At 38.3% G+C, this 25,978-nt stretch overlaps 2 protein-coding genes across 10 annotated transcripts; one reads left to right on the plus strand and one right to left on the minus strand.

The window, feature by feature from the left end:
- Positions 1 to 599: 599 nt before the first annotated feature.
- On the minus strand, positions 600 to 10,901 carry LOC117294578 (nucleotide exchange factor SIL1-like). 3 transcript variants are annotated; one of them, XM_033777047.1, is made up of 10 exons: positions 10,883 to 10,901; positions 9,928 to 9,991; positions 8,981 to 9,285; positions 7,734 to 7,960; positions 6,763 to 6,948; positions 4,799 to 4,920; positions 3,961 to 4,228; positions 3,112 to 3,179; positions 2,678 to 2,842; positions 600 to 1,709 (listed from the first exon to the last, which is right to left on the minus strand). In XM_033777047.1, the coding sequence occupies exons 3-10, from the start codon at positions 9,231 to 9,233 to the stop codon at positions 1,574 to 1,576; spliced, it is 1,425 nt and encodes a 474-aa protein (XP_033632938.1). In that variant the 5' UTR covers positions 9,234 to 9,285; positions 9,928 to 9,991; positions 10,883 to 10,901; the 3' UTR covers positions 600 to 1,573. The 3 variants fall into 3 exon arrangements, with proteins under 3 accessions (XP_033632938.1, XP_033632939.1, XP_033632937.1); XM_033777048.1 differs by lacking the exon at positions 10,883 to 10,901 and adding an exon at positions 10,296 to 10,314; XM_033777046.1 differs by lacking the exon at positions 10,883 to 10,901 and having other exon boundaries at positions 9,928 to 10,116.
- A 1,684-nt stretch (positions 10,902 to 12,585) lies between these two features.
- On the plus strand, positions 12,586 to 25,768 carry LOC117294571 (ubiquitin carboxyl-terminal hydrolase 37-like). Of its 7 annotated transcripts, none has more exons than XR_004519558.1 (9): positions 13,605 to 13,643; positions 15,948 to 16,074; positions 17,162 to 17,381; positions 17,899 to 18,030; positions 19,081 to 19,411; positions 21,510 to 21,663; positions 22,512 to 22,680; positions 24,208 to 24,316; positions 25,289 to 25,768. XR_004519558.1 is itself a non-coding variant. In XM_033777035.1 (6 exons), exons 1-4 carry the CDS (start codon positions 12,599 to 12,601, stop codon positions 17,919 to 17,921), a joined length of 384 nt encoding a protein of 127 aa, XP_033632926.1. In that variant the 5' UTR covers positions 12,586 to 12,598; the 3' UTR covers positions 17,922 to 18,030; positions 19,081 to 19,411; positions 21,510 to 21,591. The 7 variants fall into 7 exon arrangements, 1 of the variants encoding a protein (XP_033632926.1); XR_004519559.1 differs by lacking the exon at positions 13,605 to 13,643 and adding an exon at positions 14,389 to 14,710; XR_004519560.1 differs by lacking the exon at positions 13,605 to 13,643 and adding an exon at positions 14,793 to 14,811.
- The last annotated feature ends 210 nt before the right edge of the window (positions 25,769 to 25,978 follow it).

A 25,978-nucleotide genomic window follows, 5' to 3' on the forward strand; every position in this document is an offset into this window, starting at 1 on the left:
TATTTCTGTTGGTTAGCAAAAAAATTTGCTTAACGTTCAGCAGCACTATGAAATTGGGCCTTGGTGTTATTAGCCCATAGCCCAATGAGCGCCAGGATAGTGTTAAGTGTAAGCCCTGTACATGTAGTGGATCTTTTTCACAATTTTATTTGGTGCTAGTCCTGGTACGAACCATTTTAAGAAATGTCGTCAAAAATGCTGTCACTTTCAAGAAAGTTGTGCTTAAATCTAATTATACATCGTACTATGAGTACTACAACTGGTTTATTAAAATATTACAATTATGAATTCTACAAATATTGTAAATAAATACTAAATTATTTAACTGTCAGACACTGCATTCTTGAGCATTTTTTTTTCTTTCGAAAACTTAGTAAGTATAATGATATTTGCCCATTCACAACCATTTTTGTTACAAAGACCAAGAAGCATTGGGTATACACTGAACACCATTTATTTTTAAACAAACTTGAAGTTTGACAAAATGAAAGTTCTGACCACAAATGTTTGTTTGACATGATGATCTAATTGTAAATATTATTTGTGTTTTACTGTATACTCTGTACTTTCCCACGCCCTGTGGAAAAAAAAATGAGTAGTCTTACCACCGCAAGGATTTTTTAACAGATTTTAAAATCTCATAGTGGATAAAGAATTATTAGATGTGTTTTACCCATACACAGATGATTGTTAAGCACTGTACATGCATACTCTGATAGAGAAGAATCTCTGATAGTAGAATCCACGAACAAAGCATTTTATCAACCGGCACCCTTGGTTAGCAGCAATGTTCCCTACACAAATTGGGAGCCAAAGCTTGTGATTGACTTGGCTAAATGTTTGTTATTTTGGCATTCTACATACATGTAGTGGCGCTCTACGATAGAGAAGATAAACCATTCTTTTTATGTTCTGATGAACAAGTTTGAAAATCGCCCGATTATGGGCACTTTTTTTTTTCTGTCTACTTTTTTCTATTATGTTGAATGTACAGTTCTAAAATATCTTCCTGATTGTTGTACAATAACTCTGGCTCTTTGCTATTAGATAGTTTGTTGAACTCTTGAAAGGGCAACTTTCCAAACTCCTAGCTGATCAGACATCCACTGCGTCATTCACCGAGTTCTTCACTGAATCATTCAACGAGTCATTCACTGGGTCCCTCACTGAATCATTCAGTGCGTCATTCACTTCATCATCCTGTCGCTCGTCCCGTCATTCACTGCGATATTCACTGGGTCAATCACTGCATAATTCACTGCATAATCCACTGGGTAATCACTTGGTCTTTCACTGTGCCATTCATCCCATCATTCACTGGTTCAATCACGGGTCTTTTCACCATGTTCACTGGGTCGTTCATCCCATCGTTCACTGGGTCGTTCATCCCATCATTCACTGCGTCATTCCTCAAGGTGACAATGTTAGTTGACTCATGATGTCCCTGACAGTGGGTAATTCACTGGCTTCACTGCGCCATTCACTTCATCGTCCCATCTTTCACTGCGTCATTCACCGTGTCGTTCACTGCATCATTCACTGTGTCATTCACTGGGTCATACACTGCACACACTCATGGTGATAGTGTTAGCTGACTGATGATGTCCCTGACCAGACGAGAGAGATGAGAGAAGTAGTCCTCCTCACCTTGGCCCTCAAGGAGCTCCTCCTGGGCATGCTGGTCATACTCGGACTTCAAGATGGACAGTCTGCAAAAAAAGAAAAATGTCTGGAGTAAGGTATGCATCTTGAATTATGTTGGAACTATGTAAAGTTTTTCAGGATGGTTTGCATCATTACATTGGGGCTTCAGAGTGCTCATTGAGCTTATTTTGAAAAGCGCCTCCTAAGGACAACAAGGTGCTGCAGCACTTTATGCAGCCAACCATACTGCGGCAAACCCCAATCCTGGATTATTGTACTGGGAACACATGGTACCTAACATGGTCTCCTGACGATGACTAGAGTAAGCTAGTCGAAACGCTGAGACCAATCCAAGAACTGACTCCGCGGTAGTACAGTTGATTACGATCCTATAAGCTAAAGAAGTAGTCCCAGCCTATTTCTTTACCATCCGCCCAGGTAATAGTTAATAAGCAGGACAGTTCTTTTCAGAACTGAGAAGTCTCCCGAACACCCGAACAATCTACTCTGCGGTAGTAGAATTAAGCAAAACAGTTCTCTAAGAATAAACTCTACCTGGCAAGTAGATACACACATGGTGTTACCGCAAACCAAATATATTGATACCTCACCATGCAATGCCTCAAATCCTATACATGATACCTATTCTCTGTGTATTTTCGGAAGGACAGCAGTTGTAGTAAAGTGTCTTGCTCAAGAACACAAGTGCTACATTGTCCAACTGGGGCCTGTATCCACACTGACAACTCCAGGGCCCAATTTCTGGAGTTGATTAAAACGGACAATAGTGTGTGACAAAGATCACATCGAAACCCAGCAGTATCTAGTCAGAGATTGTCCATACAAAATGATTCCTTTGGCTGGTAACCTTAATACTTGGGTGTAAGCGTTTTTTTTTTTTTATGCTTAGCTGAATTTTGCACTTGAGCAGCTCTTTGAAATGCGCCCTGAACTTTGAGTCTATTTCCTGAGACTGCTCCGGCACGGCACTCCACAATTTCACTCGGGAGGTAGAGGTGGAAAAGCAACTTACCTGCCGATAAGCTGTTTATCTTTGTGGTAATTCATCTGGCATTCATTGAGTAGAAGCTGCATTGCTAGGAGGACCTTCTCTCGGACATCATGCTCCGGGACTTGAAGGAGTGACGGTATAATTTCACACCATCCTTGCTTCATCAACTCGGGAATAAGTTTGACTCTGTGAAGAACAAATTTGATGACAGTGGTTTTTATTTAATTCTTTTTAATTACAAAAAAATAGTTAATTGCCTGATGTTTTGAACCTAACGGAGTCTTTCTCTTAATCTTTGAGAAAGACTCTGCTAGGGGTCGAAAAGTCAACCCATTTAATATTTTTTGCGTTTATACCACAGGTCCTTTTGGTTGATCACTAAATATTTTTTCTTCTTTTTAATTGTTAGATATCGCCTAACATCACAAGGACGGAGCCGGAGAATTCAAACTTACTGTTGATATTGTATGATTTGCTGTTTTGTGTTTTCATCTGTGGCAACCGACTCTTCAGCAATCAGTTTCTGAAATATAAAATAAAAAAAGCTAATTAAAAATATACTCGTATAGAAACAGTTAAAATAAACAAATAAATAAAATGACTTGCTTAGGAAAAAATAGACAGAATGAGAGATTGAAGGGGATGACCAAGACGTAAAGCCCACTTCATACTTCATACGAATTGAGAAAGCGAGCGAAGTTCCTTGTGTCACAATTAGATATCAGCGAGTAACAGATAGTTTGCGCCGCGTAATGCACTTAGCACTCGTTTTCCCCTTAACTAGATTAGATTAGATTAGAAAGCATTTATCACATTTTTGAAAGTGCAAACGGGTAAAAAAAAAAATGTTTATTTCACAATATGTACACACAAAGTACAATGAATATCAAAAGTATAAATCATGCTTAAAGACACTGGACACTATTGTCAAAGACCACTTTTCTCACTTGGTGTATCTCGACATATGCATTAAAATAACAAACCTGTGAAAATTTGAGTCGTCGGAGTTGCGAGATAATAATGAAAGAAAAAACACCTTTATCACACAAAGTTGTGTGCTTTCAGATGCTTGATTTCGAAACCTCAAATTCTAAATCTGAGGTCTCGAAATCAAATTCGAGGAAAATTACTTCTTTCTCGAAAACTACGTCACTTCAAAGGCTGCCATTTCTCACAATGTTTCATACTAGCAACCTCTCCCCATTACTTGTTACCAAGTAAGTTTTTATGCTGATAATTATTTTGAGTAATTATCCAATAGTGTCCACTGCCTTTAACGATATAACCTCAATATCCATCGTTACCTGTTCCACAATCAGATCATGTAGTAGTGTGACAGCCTTCACTTGCAGTGGGACGATGTTCGTCTCCGACTCTTTAAACAACCCCAAGAAGCTATCCAGGCCACCAAGATGAAGAAACTTCTGCTGAGCAAAGGGAAAGTGTCTGATGAGAGAAGAGATGCCATACATGGCTTTCTTTCGGACATCGACGGGTTGAGATGAGGACATCATATGGAGAAGCTTCTGGATGGCTCCCCGTTCGATCGCCTCGACTTGGACCTTTGGGTTGCTGGAAAAGAATAATACGCTTGTTAAAATGGCGCCCTGTATCCAGAGACTGTACAACAGATGAGGACATGAGATGGAGAAGCCTCTAAATGGCTCCGCGTTCGATCGCCTCGACTTGGACCTTTGGAATGCTAGAAAAGAACAGTACGTTTGTTATAACAAAACGTAACGTTTTTTTTTATGGCGCCGTGTATCCAGAGGCTGTACACCAGGTGAGAGCTTAAGTGATGTGTGAAGCTTTGCATGGGGAAAGTAAAAGAATGAATCATAAATATATTTCAAAGTTTATTTCAAAGGTCGAAAATCGAAATCACATACTACATACTGTCAGTGACTGTATGGTGTCGTGGCGCAACGATAAGAGCACCAAACTCAAGCTCCATGTTTGTGTTCAGCAGAGTGTGGGTTCATTCACCGGTCATGATGCTTGTGTCACTTTAGTTTCTTCGCATCAGATGAATCGTTTTGTATAACATGTATAACAATGGCAACTTTGCTTACTTTTGCCAGTTTTCTACTTTAACGAAATGACTGACTGAAGTATTGATGCACTGACAAGTCCAAATCTTACCTCTGAACTGCAGAGCCTAAAACGAAGGCTGCCTCCTTCCTAATGATGGCCTCGCTGTCATTCAACGCTTTAATGATGAGGTCAAAACCTCCGATGCTTATCAAGTCTCGAGCGTTATCAATCTGAAGAGAATCAAATCATCCAGCGTTTAAAAATAATCAGGTTTTTTCCCAGTCCTTTGGTTAGAATGTTCAGCCGTCGGTCCGTTTTGTTGCGTAATCTTTGCAAAAGAAACTAGTATACACATAATGAATGAAAAACATTCATTATTTGTTTTATATAACATCCAAGTAGATCTTTGTCATTTTGATTGAAAGATACAACTTTCAAAACAAACAAAGCGTAGGCCTACAATTTTTAATTGTAGAATCCAGATGTAGGGCCACTGATTTTCCGCGATCGCGGAAAACGGACGGAATTCGCGGAATCCGCCCTTTGAAACGGAAAACGGGTTTTCAGAAAATTTGATTTTTTTTTTTTTTTTTTTTTTTTTTTTCTTGACGCCAAAACTATTGAAATTGCATTCTTTATTAAGATTCTTTTTGTTAAACTAAAAAGGCATCAGAAATCAGACCATTAAAAAGTACGAGATCGTAACCGTGGATCATTCTGTTCTACTTCACACCATCCTCAATGTTTACACACATGATGTACACACGTTGTTAACATGGTTAAGCGAAGGGCATTATTCGCGGCACGTTTTAAACATTTTTTGTTCACCCAAATTGCATTTTCTCCCTCTCTTTTACCAACAATATAATACACAAACTAGCTTACCTATGATCTATAAGAACACATACAATGTTTTTTCATCTCGGAAAGGTCTAAAATAAAACCGTAAACTGTCAACATTCTGTCGCCAAAGCGAAAACAAAATGGCTGACATTTTGTTTGTGGATGGAGAATGGTCACGTCCATAGACTTGTTCCCAAGTCTTTGATCATGCTGAAACAGCGCCCTCTTGTGGATACACTCCTGTCATTAGCCTACAATGTGGCTGATGCAGAGAATCAACTGCAGTTTTAGACTTGGAATCAAGTCTATCACATCATGTGCATTGAAACTGCAGTCACAGTGCAACCTTTTTAGAACAGCAGTATACAAAATAATCCACAATTATAAAAAAAAGTATTTTTTTGAAATTTGTCAGTTCAAATGAACATTTTACGAAGTCAACAGTGCAACTTATCTCAAATTGATTTTTATAAGTGTGTCCCTGGGTATTAAACAACCTTTTATCTAATTAAAAAAACATGAAACGGAATTTTTTGTGCCTGAAACGGAATTCATGTTTTTGCCAAACGGAATTTGCACTTTTCTGAAACGGAAAATCAGTGGCCCTACAGATGCTAGTACTAGTAATTTTACTAATATTATTCCTTGCAGTAACACTGCTGCGTTACAAAGACACGCGCACGCAGTGATGTTTTTACTCAGCTTTTTCATTCCATCCGAAAAGTACCATTGCACGCTGGCAGCGTGCAATGGTACTTTTCGGATGGAACGAAAAAGCACGGTGAGTGACTCAGCGTGCAATGGTACTTTTATTTGTTATCACGTGACGGACAATCCTCCAATCAAATGGCAAGGATATGCTTGGGTGTTATATAATACTCTTTATCTTTAAGAGAATGTGGTTACATGTATGTGGTTCACCCAAGTGTTTCTGGCATTGTTGGCTGAAGATTGCACCTCAGCAACTTGTTAAACCTTACTCTCCGCACCTGCTGTACGGGGTGAGTCACACAAAAACGCAATCATAAAATGGGAGCTATTTTAAAAACAAGAAAAATCTTGAACAAATAATGTCAATTTCTAAGTAGGTCGTGGATTTATCTTTACAATAATAAAAGAATGAGGATGTTTCATAAAGGTGTTCCAGAGATATGCTTATTTTAATCGGATTGCAGAAAAGGGGGGGGAAATATTGCAGTAATCTGACCCAAGGCATCCATCATTATCACCTGATGCACGTAAAACTCCAAGTCATACAGGGCTGCCGTTCGTTCATCCACGCTGGCGCCGTCACGTTGATACTGATCGATAAGTCTCTTCATGATCTGAGTATCCGTCTCAATGTTCAGCTGCATCTCATCCAAATCTTTCTTCAGCTCCTCCGCAGAACGAAATTTCTCTCTGATTTTGTCCATCTGAGGAAATAATATGTAAAACCATAATATTTCCAACTGTTTTACCCTCAGAAATCAGTACAATTTAGAACGGTAATTTCTAGTAAACAGATAAATTTTTAGTGACGTCTTGAAAGTCTGTATTGTAGGTGATTGTCTGATACAAGGAAGACTGTTCCTGAATTCTTGGGGCCCCAACAGGATCAAGAAACGAATAATGCTTCCCGCTCTGCTTAAAGTTGAATTCTGCGCTTACAATCACCATTCTTCTTACGGGCAAGTCTTAATTGCTAAGCAGCGTGTGTGATGTCACAATTTAAATCACTGTGGATACACCAAGTGAGAATGCTGGTCGTTGACACTTACCAAAGGTGTCCAGTGCCTTTAAAATTAACTACTGCAGTCAGTAGTTAATCATTTCTAAAATGATGATGATGCCAGAAGCAAAAGTAGATCTATGCTTTACGTGCTTCAATAATTTAACAATTATTTATTTGAATAGATGTTAAATTTGCATCGGGGAATAAAGACCATTAATTTTGGTTTTACCCATGAACATCGTTTGCAGTACCCGCTGCTACACATAGGATTCGGGCTGCCTCTAGCCACTGGGCAATCTCGGTGGTCTAGTTGGTAAGACACTGCTCTAGAATTGCAAGGTCGTTGGTTCGAATCCCACCCGAGTAATATGCCTGTGATTTTGTTCACAGAACTTGGGTAAGTACAGAGTATAAAGTGCTAACACACATCGGTGTATATGGGTAAAAACCAAAATTAATAATATTTATTTACTTTTACTTCATTACCTCCTCCGGACTTTTCACATCATCCTGATTGGCTTTGAAGTTCTTGAGAGCTTTCTTCAACTCTTGGTGCGAGAACTGATCCGATTCATCTTCAGCTTTCCTGTCCTCATCAGCGGCGGCTGTCTTCTTCACGTATTTCCGACCATCGTCTCCTTCCATTAATTTGGCCATTTTCTCACCAGTTTGGAGGTTCATCTGAACATGCAGTCCGGCCGGTATTGCTTGACCTAAGGAGATTTAAAAGGGAGTGTACACTTTTGGTTATTCCCTCCAAATATTAAAATGAATCGGTAAACTTATTTGGTATATAGATCACTGGAGAGCTGATGATGTTTTAAAACATTTTTAGAGAAGACACTCTTTGAACTAATGTTGTTTTAGAGAAAGATGAGATTATACACATAGAAATTTGAATCTGAGAAAGGCTTTAGGCATGAAGTTTAAATCTCAGGCATCTGAAAGAACACAGTTCCATATAATGAGGGTGGTTTTACCTTTCATTATTTTCTTGCCACTTTTGTGACCCAAATTTTTCACGTGTATTATACATGTATGTGGGATACGGGGATACACCTTAGGAGGATACCGGTATTTGAAAATAACCAAGACAAATGGTTTAAGACAAATGTCATTTAAGAAATATAACTCCACCTTTCTGTTACATGATAATACCCGTTACTTTGTCCTTAAATGGGCAAGAAAGTTTTTAATTGGGCACCTCTATGAATGAAGTTTCTGAAACATTTCACGGGGCACCAAGCCCAAGGTAAGATCAAGGGCATGGAGGCAATATTAGCCCTTCTCATCAAATTATGCTAATTCGGCTGGAACAAAACAAAGACAAATTGACAAGAGTGGGAACTGAACCTGTGACCTCTGGATAAACGTGCCAGTGCTCTAACTGAGCTATTTAGCCCCAATGTTAGTGGTCTCCCCTTTTTGTAAAAGCTAATTTCTTTGGAGTTCAAACTTCAATTTTCAAACCATGGGCTCATAACCAAGAAAGAAATACGGAAAGTAGGATTTTAAAATTTTAAGATACAGAAAGTAGGATTTGAAACTTTGAGTTGTGAATTAACGTGCTGGCGCTCGCACTGAGCTACTGAGCTCCAACGTTAAACGCAAGTTACACTGCAGTCTCCCTATTTTGTACCGGTAGTTCAAACTTATTCAAACCATGGGCCCACAACCAAGAAAGAAAGAGGGAAAGGGGGGGGGGGGGGTGACTGACCACCCAACCAACCAACCTGCTTTTATTGTCTGCCAGGTATCTGTCGGCATGAAGACCTCAAGATCTTCCGGATCAAATTCTTCCTCAACAGATGCATCCTCCTCATCCCCTGTCCTTTCTCTGTCATCGAAGTCATCACTTGCCACGGCAACCACTGCCGTTCTACGCTTGTCGTCACCACTGTCTCCTTGGACGCAGAAGTAACAGGACAGGAGGAAAAGGACGAGGGTGATAAAGTTGAAGACGCGTAGGTGACCCAATCTCGTCATTCTTGAATCTTCGATGTGTTGACCGTTAACTTTTAAGTCACCGAAAGTACCCCTGAAAACATAAAACATGTTATCGTTCAAATCACTGGATTTAGTTTAGAAATGTTCCTGAGCATGAATAGAACATAGAAAAATGTTTAAAAACACAGACAAAGATTGACAATAACCAATTTTAGTAAATTTTATTTGTCTTTGAAAAAAACCAATTTCAAACAGTGAACTGAAGCCTTGTACATGTTATGTAACAAGTAGAACTGCTATTCTTGTATTTTGAAGAGTACAGCAGTGTGTTTGTAACAACATACTTTGTACCCCTAGAACTTTGAGGTTCGTTCCGCTATCGATTGTCTCCAGGGTAGACGAAAGCGGAACGAACCTGAGAGTCTCTAGGAATGCTTTGCACTTAAAACTAAAAGAATAATTTTTACCGTGCTGCAAAAGTGAAACAGTTAGTTAATTTGCCTTTACCATGATTACTGATTTTTTTTTTAACACTGCTGTAGCAGATGTAAAAATGAGAACCCGGTAGTATTATGAAACTTGACAGAAATACAAAAATACATTAAGTTTTGACATGAACAATCATGACGGGACCGATCATGACATTGACAATGATTTGAAGAATTTACTTCTCTGATTCTGAAGTGATCTGAACAAAATTGCTACTTTTCGAAGCGTTTCAAATCAAACTTACCTGTATAACAAACAATCCGTCTATCTATACTTCTTCAGCTGGCACGTTTCATCTGGAAAATAACCTTGGTATGAAATAAACCGATAGATTGAACACTTTATTTCATTGCAAATGTACACGTCAACTTTATTCCGATTGATCAACACGTCAACCTATTTGATTTCATCATTGGATTGTGTACAAACATTATGTACACGTGAACTTACTATTTTTTTTCTCGATTTTGAAAGAACGCCCTCCATCGGTGGAATAGTCGCAACGTGTTTTAACGAGGCCGTTCGTTGATAACTGAAAAACTTCACATATCTAAATCTGCACTGTTCAGTGTAATATACAGTTCTTTACAATTCTGTAGAACTTTTTACAACCTTTCATTCTGTGTCTTTTTACCACTCGCAAAGATATGTCGTCCATTATGACGTCAACACCGTCCAAATCTAGAAAATATTCATTCACATGTCACCGTGGTCCAGTGGTTAGACTGCAGGACTTTCAATTACAATATCGCGGGTTCGAATCCCCCAAGCTAACCGCTGATGATTACACCATGACTATAATAAAATTGTCGTCTAGTTATCGAATCACAATTTTTTGATTTGTGCAATTCATAATCATGGACGTTTAAAGCCATTGGACCCTTTCGGTACAGGAAAAAAAAAAAGTTCACAGATTTACAAATAATTTACAGGGTTTACTTCTCTTGAAATTTTAGTCCATGAAATGCTTTACTTTTTGAGAAAACGGTAAAACAATATAAATTTTCGTTAACGAGAATTACGTATTATTTTGTTATAAACACATGTCATGACACGGCGAAATGCGCGAAAACAGGAGTGGGTTTTCCCGTTATTTTCTCCCGACTCCGATGTCCGATTGAGCCTAAATTTCCACAGGATTCATATTTTATATATAAGTTGTGATACACGAAGTGTGGGACTTGGACAATACTGTTTACCGGAAGTGTATAGGCTTTAAGGGGTAGATCGGCTGTTGCCAGCTTGGCGTTTACATGCCGTTGAGGGAGTTCGCTAAGATCATCTAAACAAAAAACAAACAAACAAATAGACAAATTTATCCTCTAACAGATTTCTGCATGGTGTTACGATAATCTCAAATTAATAGTTACCTTTAAAGAACTTCAATATACTCTGTTCAGTGCTGAAAACACACAGTTATTTTTTCATCAAGCTGACGACTATTTTCCCATACCCTGATTTTGCATCTAAGTTGTAAACATTTACTTTCGAAAAATAAACTTAAGACGTGTTTCTATGTGTCCTAACTCCTATGGATATGAAACTCTCATCCTACTTGTATAAAGTACTAAGACTGATCATAAGTTAGAAAGAGTTTGGTAATATTGACGGCTGGATCATCTTGTCTGTCCGAACAAGGAAACCAGAAAACCTGCAGAGTTGCCCGAGGCTGTAAATAGGACAAGTCTAAAAATATTTCAGTGAGAAAAATCACACAGTCCGATTATTTTTGCGGGTTATTTCCATGGAAGGTATTTATTGCTGGATTAACTGGGTGGTAATGACTTGAAGGCTGGTGCTTAGTGTTAATAGTCTGAGTTAAGCTTGGGCGATATCACGATATTATCAAATCCATCCGATATTAATTTTAAACGATTTCGATATCGGATGGATTTGGTTTTAATCGAAATATCGATATATCAGATATCGATTAAATATCGTGATGTATTTGCTATCTGAGACATCTTGCACCCCATAGGTTTGGAGTAAAACCAGAAGAATAGGTCATTAGAACACCTCTCTTATGCCATGACTGTCTCTTCTACAACTTTCACTCGGAGTTTGAAGACTGATGATGTCAAATTTAATTGATCGCGATTATATCGAATATCACAATATATTGTCGGCGATATATCGTGAATAAAATAAATCGATATCGCCCAAGCTTAGTCTGAGTCACGCATGGCCGCCAATCCGGTCATTACTACACAGAGAAGACCTGCAGCCGATTTACGAAACGCTAGGATTAATCCTTGCTCGAGTTAGGATGAGTAACTAGTCCTAATTTACATGTACATGTAGGATTAATCTTAAAGTCACCTGGAAATAGATTTTTTTTTCTTTCAAACATAAGAGTATATGCTTACGAACAATTTTTTTAGTAATTGTTTGTCACGATTTATATGTTTAAAAAATATATAAAGTTGTTTGGGGGCTGACTCCGCCTACCCCTTTTGTGACGTCAATCAAGGCAGACTTTGCCTGCAATGCGTATAGTAAACACACGTGCAAAGTACATGTACATCCAAGTCTTGAGTTGGTACATTTCAAAAAGTGTTTTTCCGCATTCAGCAGCAATACACCTGGTCGGCATTGCCGGAAAAAAACAGATAGCAAAAATACGACGTCCCGCAAAGGATTGTGGGAAATATTCTGCACCTCCAGTTATACGGTCGTCACGTAACATGTTCTACAAAGTTATTTTGTAAACAATAAGTTTGTAAACATTGACATTGTTTGTGGTGGACGGTCATGCTTCTGTGGCGGAAGACAGTTTCACCCACGAATGGGTGTACCTCCATGCTTTATTAAGCCAAGTCAGATGTGTAATATTAATATAAAAAACTACGACAATAATGCCATCGGACCAGTGTGTGCTTTGCGACTCAACGGAAGAACGAGGGACTGTACATGTAATGTACATACGTAGGTAGGTACATGCATGTTCTTTTGACTTTGATTGAACACAAAATAGTTTAATAAAATATCAATAAAGCTTGTTTATGATTTAATCATGACCGGGTCATGATTAAATCATCAAGCATGTCAAACCCAACAAGCTGTAGGCTACAATTTGAGTATTGTATATGCTAGATTTATGTGTGATTTGTGGTAGAAACTAAAAAAGAAACATACAGATCGGCCTATTCAATTATATATTCCTCAACATTTTTTAGAGATGACAGATATTGATATTATATTCAGAATATAATATCAATATTCTGATAATGATACTGCTCATTAATTAGCTCATAGTCATATTAGTCATGACTGACTTTCAGGGCAGAGTGTTTGGTTATGATTTACAAGGCAAAAGATCATTCATAAATGCCTCAATCAGTTTCGCTATCTGCATTCCTGTTGTGGTGGAGAGCGCTTCACGTGGGGTCAGGGTGTTTAAAGTTAACGAGTGATAAAGACCAGCTGGAGCTGTTTATAACCGGTTGTTTTGGATATGTTTAGATGCATAATATGTGCTGGTCTTGGTGCTAGATGTTTCACCGATACGGGTGATGTTTGTGAGTTGGCCGCGCTGGGTGTGAAAGCAAAACAAGAAACGTCTTGCACCAAGACTAACTACGCACACACCACACAATGCATCCGAAAACTGTCTCAGTCATTAAAATGCAACACATGTCAGGTCATCAAATAAGATACGTAAAAGAGGAAACAAGGGCTGAACGACCACGACCCTGCCTGTTTTAAACGCCTTTTTAAGAACTTGTAACCACTCATTTATTCCCTTAGTTTTTGTCTGCTTTATCTTTCAGATAATTACTTGTGCATCAACATGCTTCGTGACAGGACTCATATTGGAAGCAGTTATTCTCCCAGTTCTGTGTTCACTCCAAAGATGTGATCTGTACTGTTGTTTTGTGGACTCGACCAACCACATCCTACTTCTTTTGCTGCAGGAGAGCTCATTGACCATCTTCTGAATTGACTAAAGGCTGTGTGTGTGTATGTGTGTCTTCATGCTCTTGAGGCCATTTTTTACTGATGACACGTAAATTGGCGATGAAAAGATAAATGTTAATTGCAGAGTGAACTGTCACATCCGAGGCTCTAACCCACTCTCTGACAATGAACACCAGAGCTTGAGTTCGGTGCACTATACTGCTCAGCCATGATACTTCTAAATCAATGTTAAAAGTGGTCGCAATTTCATAAAGCTGTTAAGCAGAAAATACTGCTTAGCAAGTTTCTTTGATGAGCAAAAATTGAGTGGGGCGTCAGTTGCAACAATCCTAACTTGATTGAATTTTGGCTGATACCCAATTTCTGCTGAGCAAGATTGGTCTGTGCTAAGCATATTTTTGTGCTAACAGGCTTTATGAAATGTTGCCCAGGTCTTATTGGTTCCATTTGGACACCCTGATGTTTATTAGTTAGCACATTTCCGCCGTGTCCCCCTCCCCCTCCCACTAGATGGTATTGTTCTGCTTAATATGGGACATACAAGACAACAAATCAAATAATAATGCTGCATTTGCCAGCGTTCAACGCAGGTCCGTTGGCCAAATGCCAGTAGAAATCGCGGCGGACCAGCTGAAACACCTTGCCAACTGGTCCGGCTGACCAGTCAAAAATGTCGGCAGCGGTACTACAGAACTATGACTATTTTTTTTACTATTTTCAGGCTCGAATAAAACGTAAAAACATTCACTCAAGGAGTCAAGGTTTGGGTAAAACGTAATAAAAATTACTCAAAGTGCCGCTGAACGCTGGCAGACTTCCGACGATCACGCATATACACAGCGCAAAATCCCATCATGCAACGCAAAGGCTTGTAGTCTTCGCATTAGTTCACGTGTGGCAGAAAGTGTAAGAAATACTGAACGCTAGAGGGCGTTTCAGAATATTCGATAGCGTGGGACTAGACGCCCTCTATTGGTGAAAGTACGCGATAGCTTACAAAACTAAAGCAAAACCCATTCTGTCGGCAGCATGGTCGTCAATGGAGCAGATTTGCGTGTGGGAATAAAAGAGTCTAGCGAGTAGCGTGTTTACGAAAAACGAGCGAGACGGTGAGGCTTCATTCAACAAAAATTACCAAGTTAGGATACTCTGGACGAGCAAAAAGGAGTATTTAATTGTGTTTAGTAAAGTTCTTCCGTCCTGATTTTGGGTAATTTTGTTGGGCGATCTTGTTTATTGTTCCAATCCATTGTTTTTTTTGGGTCACATATAATGCGCGGTTGTTTGGGGTTTTTTGCGGGTTGATTTCAAGAAAGACCTGGGTTCTAGAATGCAATCATGTGTTAAACAAAGGCGCAGCTGTTTTTGCTGCTTTTAAAAATGTTTTTTTAAATGAACATTTTGTTCAGAAAACAGACGCCGGCACCGACCATTCCATACACATAATTGAAAAAAAATACTGTCTAACTAGTATGCTTCATCATGGATGTTGCAACTTTTTTGATGTTTACTTTTTGTTGGGGGTTTTTCTGGACGAAAGTGGGAAGATTTTGGGAACTTCGGTACGATGTATTATGTTTATGAATACTTATTAAAACTACAGTAATACTATAGGCAATGTTTATACATGATAAAATAACTCGAGCGATCGCACGTAACCCTCCCCCACAGTAGATTTGAAGGCAGTACATAAAAAGTTAATGATATTTTAACAGTCGGTTTTAAAGTGTTTTATAGTAAAAACACTATTTTTTTTTCTTCATAAAAAAGTTCTTCTTACTTAGGAATACTTTTATGTCGAGTGCTTACAATAAACTGTGGACTAAAAAAAACTACTTAAATAAAGACATTTTAAATTTTGCTCTGACAAATAATTTGACCTGTTTTTAAATTAATTTTAATAACATTGTTATTACATTTTTAAGGATAAAATACTCTAACATTAATGAGCCCTCTTACGAACACAATAACTTGGTACACATAAATAAAGTATGGCTTCCAGTGCAGTTAAGTTTACGTTGCAATTCTTGTTGAATTTTGAAATAGCGACGATCGGAAATCGAGCAGTTGGTATACAACAGTATACTATTAGTTAAAAAAAAAATAACATAAACAAATTGATGGACCAGTCAAAAACCTGGCGGACCAGTGAAAAATCAAGCCAACTGGTCCTGCTGGCCAGTTGAAAAAAAAGTTGAGGGCAACCCCTGTTTGCTCTGCAAAGCAGTTAACACGGACAGTTTGGTGAAAAGTTTTGTGACTGTTATGAATCTCCCTGTCAAAATTCTTTTGTTTTAGGTGTTGTGATCTTGCTCATAAGTATTGATATATCGATTACTGTTACAGGGCCTTAGCTCAATTGCTATGCGCCAAGCAGAGCAATCACTCAGCGGAGAGCATTGGGGTGTATCTACGTAAAGTGAAGCAAGCTATCTCCACAACGGCAGCTCGATTCTCTGGATTTATGCAACACGTAAGTTATCAAATCTGCATTATGTTAATGGTGCTGCTTCAGAGAAAATCAAGCTGACCTGGGTTATTGTACAATCAATCAATCAATCAATCAATCAATCAGCCAATCATTCAATCAATCAATCAATCAGTCAATCAATCAATCAAGCTCTATCAGGTTCCACCTACTTTGTATAATCCAGATTAGCCGGCAAGGTTATTGAAGAGCAGATATAGTCCAACCTTGTCCATTTTTTATTAATAAGGTATATGAATTCCACTCCCACTTGTATTGTTTTTTTGTAAAGGTTGCTTATGAAAGGCTAATATTAAAGAGCCATTAATATTGCTGAGTATTACATTGTTTCTTGCTAGAGTGTTGTTAATATCTCAGAGTACATTTGGTTGCCGGCATGTCGATAGGAATATCAGAGTAAAACACCTTTTCGCAAATACTGGGGTGCGTGCGTAAAGCTTGGAATTAGGTGCATAGTGGTCTAGCTGGTGATCAAATTTTATCCATATCTATCCCACAATGCACCTCATTCAACAGTCTGCGCTTGCACAGTGGTATTTGCGAAATGCATCTTGCCATATTGTTGTTAAATGAGCAGTGGTGCCATACTTCACTGCCTCAAAACTTCTGCGTGACAATATAATATTGTCAAAAGGAAATGCACTACAACAAAGTAATCCAACTAACTCTTAAAGGCAGTGGACACTATTGGTAATTACTCCAAATAATTATCAGCATATAACCTCACTTGCTAAAGAGTAATGGGGAGAGGTTGATAGTATAAAACATTGTGAGGAACGGCTCCCTTTGAAGTGACGTAGTTTTCGAGGAAAGAAGTAATTTTCCACGAATTTGATTTCGAGACCTCAAGTTTAGAATTTGAGGTCTTGAAATCAAGCATCTGAAAGCACACAACTACGTATGGCAGGGGTGTTTTGTTCTTTCATAGTTATCTCGCAACTCCGACGACCAATCAAGCTCAAATTTTCGCAGGTTTGTTATTTTATCCATATGTTGAGATACACCAAGTGAGAAGACTGGTCTTTGACAATTACCAATAGTGTCCATTGTCTTTAAACCTCTGCATTTCTAGGATGCGCAAGAGTTTCTCTGTCAGTGCCTGGATCAACTCAAAGACGACACCGAAAGGGCCAACAAGAGGGCGCTAAACTCCCCCTTGGACGAGACCCCAGGGACGGATGATGATAAAATTAAACTGAGGTTTCGCTATCCGCACGACTGCCCGATTGTCAAGAACTTTGAATTTGAAGTCATGCACTCTACGATCTCTCGCTGGACATGCCCAGAAGGAGGTTTGGCAATTATTTTTTCTCTCTTGAGAATACTCTTCTTTTTTTTTTTACTTTCGGCTCTGGCTCAACAAAGTTCTAAAATATTTTTTCCGTTTGATCACCAAAAAGAAACAAAAATAATGTTATTTTTGGAGAAGTTTCCTTCTCTATAAAAGTAAATTCATTGCCATACTTTTTCAATTTTAAAATGTTAATTGTCACAATTCAATATTTGTATCAATTGTTTTAAACTTTTCCATATTTCAGTATTTCTAACCCTATCGGGTCGATCCAGGTTGAGGTATAATGCCGTGTCCAAATTGGCGACTTTGGCTACAGTTACGGCTAGATCAGCGCGTCTGTCAGTGTTGAAGAATGGCCGTAGCTGTAGCCGAAGTCGCCAATTCGAACACGGCCTAACTTAGAGAGGTTTGCGGTGACAACATGTGAATATCTCTATGTGACTAGTGTTGGTTCCGAAAAGAACCGGTGGTTAGGGACTCCTATTAACGATTGTTATAATTTGTCCATGTTTCAGTCATTCTAACCCGATCGGGTTGATCCAGACGGCGCTGGAGCAGTTCTTCAGAGAGGAGGGTATAGAGTATGCCTGCGGAGAATGTGACTGCAAGCAGGCTATAGTCACGCATAAGTTCACTAAGCTACCAAGGTAATAGAAGTTTTTGTTGGGATGTGTTTTTTGTGATGCTGATTGGAAGCTGTTTGTTGCTGTTTTCTTAGCAACTAGGCAGTGCATTCAGCTGAACTTTTACATGTGACTTATAATGTATATTTCTTTATAATTTTGCCTATAAATCAGCATTTAATGGACAAAACCCAATATGAGTGCCAGTGTCTTTAAAGATTGATAATATTGAAGAATTATTTATTTTTGTCATTTACAAAATATTGTTTTTATATTGGGTTATAATAGCCCTATTTTGTACCTAGATTGAGGATTTATGTATATTTATGTCTTGCCTTTTTAAATACCTTTGTTCATTGGTGTTTGTGCATGTTTTTTCATGCCCTGATGTCCATCTGTGTACTGTTTTTTTTCACCAACTGTTACCACTGTGCAATTATCCTAGTATAATCCTAGGTAATCGAAGTAACAGAACAGCAAACCCTGTTTTTTTTACCTTCATTTTCCTCCTTGCTGAGAATTTCATGTTGTCAATAGTAATGATAAATTGGTATAAGAGTTGTCTTCAGAAAACCTTTTTCAATTTATCATCAATTGCAAAGCTTTTGATGGCAAATTGGTCCAATGGTGCTCAATCAAAGGTAGTGCTGTCTTTTATTTTCACTTTTTTTTTCTAAAGAATTGATAAATTTGTCTTCGTAAACCTGTTTAAATTCATCATTGTCACTTACAAAGCTTTCGAATGCAAATTGGTCCACTGGTTTTCAATCAGACATGTTATGTCTTTCATTCTCGCCTTTCCAAAAACCGCAACCTTACAAGCGGACACTGAAGATCGCAAGAACTATGTCTCGAGTCATTCTTAATTTCTGCAACCGTTATAAATTATAAGTGGTGACTGATTGTTTTCCAATAAATCGCAGAGCAAACCAATCAGCTTACAGAAAACATTTTCCCAACATGTATTCTCCTGTCCTTGTTTGATTATTTGATCATTCATCACCTCTGTCCGACCTGTCAAACCAAATGAGTTTTCTGGACTTGTTAGTGGGGCAATTTATCTTGTTCTTTCAGGGTAATTATCATTCATCTTAAGCGCTACAAATTTGATTTCTGACGCCTTCCAGTACTCCAAGCTCCGTCGCCGCATCCTCATACCCAGGTACTTGTCCGTCCACTACCACTGCACCAAGGAAACCCAGAGTCCAACATCTCTCCCAAAGTCATTAGTCAACGGGACGTCATCTCCAAGGCCACAACAACTCAATGCCGAGAGAACTCAAAGGTTGTCCCTCACAGCCCCGTCGACGAGGGAATCTAATTGGTCTGCAAGGAGCGAGTCGTTTAAGCCCTCGTGCTTCAGTTTTGCGCCCTCAAGGAAGAGGCTGAACTATGACGACAACAGGTACTGAAATATTTTCTCATCATCGATGTGATTTCATGTCACTCAATAACTATTTATCTACCAGCCTAATCAAGTCAATGAGGTTAGGTTGGGTTTTTGTTTTTGGTGTTGCCATGCAAAGTTCAGAATGTAACTTTTGCACTGACCGTATGCGAAGCGTGATACATTGACACTCACAATACTCAGAGTGCAATATGAAAACTGTGATTGGGTTATCGCCTGATATCACACTCTGGTTTGATTGGATTATTAGTGCATACTGGAAGGTAATATAGTAGAAACAATAATACATGGCACCCTGAACTAAGATATTGACAAAATGGAGAGCCCGCCAACACAGGGTTAGCAGGCCTGTATGCTTTGTTTGTGAAAGGGCACCGGCACCAAGGCATTTTTCCCTTGGTAATGGTGCACCTTATGTGGAAATTGTAAATTACTGGAGCATTTCAAAGGCAATGACCAGAGGGGCAATCGCCCTCGTTACCTTTCGTGAAGTATAAGGCCTTGAGTGCTGGCACGTTAATTTGGAGTTCGTTGGTTCAAATCCTGCTCCCGGAATCATTAAAAAATTTACCTGATCGGTTTCCCTTGTGGTTTATTATTTGATATTATACATGTACATTACAAGACTTAAAATTGTGGTTTTAATTGATCGTTGTTCATATTGTATACTTTTGTTTGAATATTGTTGAACGTTGATAAGGCATTAATTTATGTAAAATGCCTGTCACATGTCATTTGATTTCTTGTTTATGAAATGTTTCTTATTTTGGTTTGTAAATTTATAAACATATTTTTCCCTCAATACTATTTAAATGGATGCTTTTATCTGTCACCCTCATATTGAAATATGCTTTTTTCATTCATTGTTTTCTTCCAGGTTATTTTGTTAAAATTCAAAACCCATTGCAGACTTCTAAGTTTTGTGTGTTTTTATCTGTCACCCTCATATTGAAACATGTATGCCTTTTTTCATTCATTGTTATCTTCCAGATGATTTTTTGTAATTCAAAACCCATTGCATACTAAGTTTTGTTTGTTTTTATCTGTCATTCTCATATTGAAACATGTATGCATTTTTCATTCATTGTTATCTTCCAGATGATTTTTATAATTCAAAACCCATTGCAGACTTATTCTTATATGTTTAAGTTTTGTCCTTTCAGATGACTTCCTCTTTTTGGGTTTTGATTTTCCTCCTTTATATTTCACTTTCTGTGTACAAAAGTACAGGAATATTATCTTTTCCTCTGTTTTTCTTGCCTGGTTTTCTCTTTTCCTCATTTTTGTCATGGATAGTTAATACTAACATGCCTGGGGTTGATTTCACAAAGAGTTAGGACTCGTCTTATCTCGAGTTAGTACGAAACTCGTCCTAACTTAGGATAAATGTAAAGGTCTGCATGCTACAGTGCAGGTTTGGGACTCGTCCTAAGTCCTAGGATTAGTCTTAAGTTAGGAAGAGTTTTGTGAAATCGACGGTTGGTATGTCTTGTGCTTCTTTATCAATGTTGTTTTGAGACTCGTATACGTAGTTTGCTTTCTATTGTAACAATCGCTTTGTGTATATTTGTTTATTGTTTTATGTTTTGAGTTGCGCAAATGTTGCCATATAAATGTCTCGTATTATTATTGATACTATAGTTTGGGTGTATTAGCTCATCAATTAGATTAGAATAGGAGCTTTTACATCATTATCCCCCAATTAGGCCTAGTTAGAGTGTAAGGTTAGACGTCACATTACATTGATACCACTGCTTATTAAGTTTTCTTCACTTTTAATACCTTTATACTATATCCGATTTTTGTTTTTGGCCTGTGGTGTCACTGTTGGTGAATTTATTGCCGCTTTGTAAATGATAAGTAGGTTAAATATGTATATAATGGAGGTTAATATATTTGTTTTCAACCCTTACCTGACAATATGCAAACAATTGCGATAGTAGAATATATAGCAAGACAAGTTCTCAACTTAATGTAATCATGTAACCAGTAAGTAGATTATACACATGGTGTTACGGTAAACCAAATATAAATTGAGAACAAAACATGTGACAATTTGTTAATTGATTTTTTTTCTCCTCACTTTTTGTGGCAGTAAACAACCAAGGCAAACCATTCTCCTGGAAAGTAACACAGACTCAGACGATGACGAGACCAAAAAAGTCTTAGAGATGAGTAAAAAAGAGTCGGAGAGAAAAAAGCGAGAGGCAGATGAGAGGTTGCGGCTTGAGGAAGAAGAATTGAAAAAGGTTTGATGTCCCCCCACCCCCTTCCAAGTTTATTTGTTGTGTTAGCAAGGAAGGTTTAATACCTTGAATAGGAAGAAAGTATCTGTTTTAGAAAGTCAGAATGTTTTTATGTGGACATTAATTTTTTGCCAGCAACCCGCTTGGGCTTGGGATAAGGCTCTGTTACTTGAAAAACATTTTACTAATATTTGAGATTGCCAAAAATTTTAGGAATGAAAATGAGTATTTGACCCACTGCATCATTGTCATTTAAGGCTGCTGATTGCAGCATTTGCCATTATGGGAGTAAAATTGCATATGAATTTTATGGTAGGCATTTAAAAATCTGTTTTTAATGGATTGAGTGTCACCTAATATGTTCACTAACTGCAGGAGGAATTCATTGTACAATACTCTCAAAATGGCGCAACAAAGATTTTCCTGATCATCAAATTTAAGTTCTGTTGGTTAGGTCATCGAAGTGTGTATTCAAATTCCGGTCGGGACACTATAAGTGGGTACCAGCTAGGGTAGAGGTTGATACTGTGTATGAAAAGCCCTTAGAGCATAGGGTTGCCCAGGTTGTATACCCCAAGGGAGCTGAGACAGATTAAAAGAATGTTATGGCCAATTGACCAATGCAATAATGTAAAAGCGCCTTGAGAGGGTTATTGTGAAATGTGCTCTTTATAAGAACTAGTTATTACTACAAATATTATTATGACATCATGTCGTTTGGGTCAATAAGTTGTTTTATCATGTGTTGTATTCTTTATTTATTTTACTTATCAAATAATAAACCTCAAGGTAAACAGACTGGGCATTTTTTTCTTTGCTCAATCCCAATATTTTTTTTGTTTTACTGGTAGGAATCCTTGAGAAGATGACACTCTGAGATGTGCAGGAAGATGTGTGGGGAGGCAGCCCACCTGCAAGGCCTCCCCTGAAATGGCTGCTGAAGAGACACGAGTACATAAAGTGCCATAGAAGCTTTACTGAAATTAGTGAAATATGCCATCATCCTGCAATACACACATGGTAAGTTGCAGTCAAGTTTGTTGTTATTCTATCTTTAAATAAATTAGCTTACGACAGGGCCCAATTTTATGGCTCTGCTTACCGTAAGGACAGAATCAAGGTTACGGAGGTTACGACACGCGTATTTCACGGGTTAGCAGTGAATTTTGGCTTCTGCGCGTGCGTACTCCCTGTTACTAGGCATTCTACACTTACAAGGCTAGGGCAGAAACTCGGCGCTTGCTCGTAAGCAGAGATTCGTGATCGTTAGCACAGAATTCTGCAGTAAGTAGAGCCATGAAATTGGGCCCAGTACCGCTAACAAAAAAGTTTTACTGAACTCCTGTATTTGAGATTTGCGTCCAGAATTAAAACAGTTTTCATTTTAATGATTTTGTTGTGGCATGTTATGGCCACGATTCTGCGACTGCCTAGCGCCAACTTTATGGTGTGTGCCAACCAATAATGTCTGTAGGTATGCATGAATATATTCAGGGTGTTTCATTGTCACCAATTGAATGATTTCACTGTTTTTCTTTATCAGAATGCCTCGTGCGATCATAACCCCAGCGGTGCGTTTTGGCGGTTGTAACCAATAATTTTTTTGGTTGAATTAGCCAACGGTTAATCACAGGCCAATAATCAAAATTTGTATTGGTTACTGTCGCCAAAATACACCTCTTGAAGTGTAACTTTGAAATATCCTATCTTGCTTTTTTAAGTTAATCCTGTGATTGATCCATCTTATGGTGAAGACTATACAGAGCGTACTGTAAAAAGATGCATCAAGATAGAGCTACTGGTCCCCTCTCAATGTTTTTCGATCTTGCGGAATGCTAATTGCATACAGTTTTAGGTCATCATATAAAAGCATGATTCATTTGAAATGTTTTGCATCGAAACACAGGCAATTTGACACCCATGTACTTTAAACATAAATGTTTTTAATAAATGGATTAAAGGAGCACGTTGCCTTGGATCGGTCGAGCTGGTTTTTGAAAAGTGTTGTAACCGTTTGTTATAAAATGCATTGATCAGAAAGATGTTTTAAAAGTAGAATATAATGATCCACACAAAGTTGCCTTGGAATTTCGTAGTTTTCTTCATACCTTGTCGACAAACACCATCGGCCATTTATGGGAGTCAAATTTTGGACTCCCATAAATGGCCGACCGTGTAAGTTCACAAAGTAAAAGGAAAACCATGCAACTTCGACGCAAATATGTGTGGATCATTGTATTCTACTTTTAAAACATCTTTCCAACAATATGCATTTTATAACAAATGGTTACAAACGCTTTTTATAGACCCACTCGTCCGATCCAAGGCAACGTGTTCCTTTAATGTGTCAGCACTCTATACCAACTGAGCTATCTAGACCTATGTCGGTGTCCCTATTTTGTACATACATCGTTTTAAACTGTCGTGTAGCCAGGGATCATATATGACACAGTTGGTAGAAATGTCTACACGTTAATCTGGAGGTGGTTAGTTCGAGTCCCACTCTAGTCAATTTTGTTTTTCAACCCAAAATTGTTTTCTTTACAGGTCTAAAAGAGAAATGACAAGACAAGCACATAAGAAAATGAGATGATGGAAAACCTCTTTAGTTGTTTGTGTTCTGCTCAGATGTTGCCTAGCGACAAGGGATGCTCAGGTAATACTGCTCAGAATTATTATCACAACAAATCCTTATGTAAAAGATAAATCGAACATTGAAAGGGGCAGCAGTGTAGACCGACTCATGAGCAGGCCTGGAATTTCATGTTGGAAGGGCAAGGTCATTTGCATTTTGCAAAGGGCACTTCAGTGGGAAACTTTTGAAGGCACCAAGGCCAATACATGGGGCAATGGAGACCGATGGTCTCCGTAGCAAGCATGTTGTTCCAGGCCTGAGTGCAGATGCTATAGGGAAGGTATTTTGATGGTGTTTATATAAAACCTTTGATCAAAGTTAATTGCATCAGAACAACCATGTCAAATCTGCATGTAGATCCTGCAAATATTACGAAAGTGCCCCATGCGAAAACTGTGCAATTTGGTCCATACATTCTCGTTATTTTAACCATGTCTGATGGTGTATACAAAAAAAGTAAAATCTTATTCAAACTAGCTTATGTTGGCCAACTTACAAACGCTCGGAACAACTCAGAGTATCCATTGTTTTTATGGTCAGTTGGCCATATTATTTGAACCGGGAAATCTATTCTGCTGCATGCACAGGCTAGGCAGGCACCTATACTGTGCAATGCTTTGAATCCCTCATGAAAAAATATGGAGGGTACTTTAATCTCCCTTTCTGGGGGATATTGTGTAATTCCGGATTCCAGACCTTTTGTCCTTAATTTACAAATGATGGAGCAGGTTGCCATCATGTATTTGGCTCAATGAGAGGTTGTCCGAATGGTAAATTATTAGTATTAGATTATCACCCTTAGCCTTGGCCAAGGTTTTGCGATTAAGAGTGAACTCATACCTTTTTTTTAAAACACAAAACAGAAGTAAGTTCATTATGTTTCCATAATAAAGCTGAGGGGGTGGAAAGTCTCGATTACCTACAGAGGTGAGGTAACCAAGAATTATTTCTACTAGTTATTTGTTTTTCTTTGATTTTTTTATTATCTTGCAGTACTTTGATAACATCTTCTCCACATTGGGAGAGATTGAAAGAGAACAGGTGATGAGGAGGGTGACTCCAGGAATGCGGCCCCATTACAATGTGAGCATGAGGCGACCACGGACACATGTTTATGCCAGACTGCAACACTGTACTAATGAAACTCAATGCATGCATCAAGGACATTCACCAAAGAGCCACTGCAAACAAGATGATGCTTAATGCTGCAAAGCATTGGTTCTTCATTTTACATCAAGATTTTCACAACAGCCACTTCCAGTCATTTCCATCACGGTTGGTGATGTGAAACCACTCAACGAAAGCCAGAAATCTCTGTGCAGTCATGGATGAACATCTACATGTATCACCGAAGGCCCATGTCTCTACCCTATATGCCGCTCTTAAATTACTGTCATCCAAAGATGTTTTAAATTTAGAAAATAATGATCCACACAAATACACCTGGAAATTGTTTAGTTTTCCTTGGCCGTCTTGAACTAACATGATCTGCCATTTTGTTGAAGCAGTAGTTTGACTCCCCAAAATGGCAGACCATCATAGTTCACAAAGTATTTGGAAAACCTCACAGTTTTTAGGATCACTTCTTCCCTGACATGTAAAAAATTCCGAGATTAAATTTTGAATAGTCTACCAACTAGTAGTTTCAAAACTAGCTAAACTTAAAACGTGGTTTTCTCGAAA

This window comes from Asterias rubens, chromosome 9 (assembly GCF_902459465.1).
Source record: "Asterias rubens chromosome 9, eAstRub1.3, whole genome shotgun sequence".
Lineage (NCBI taxonomy): Eukaryota > Metazoa > Echinodermata > Asteroidea > Forcipulatida > Asteriidae > Asterias > Asterias rubens.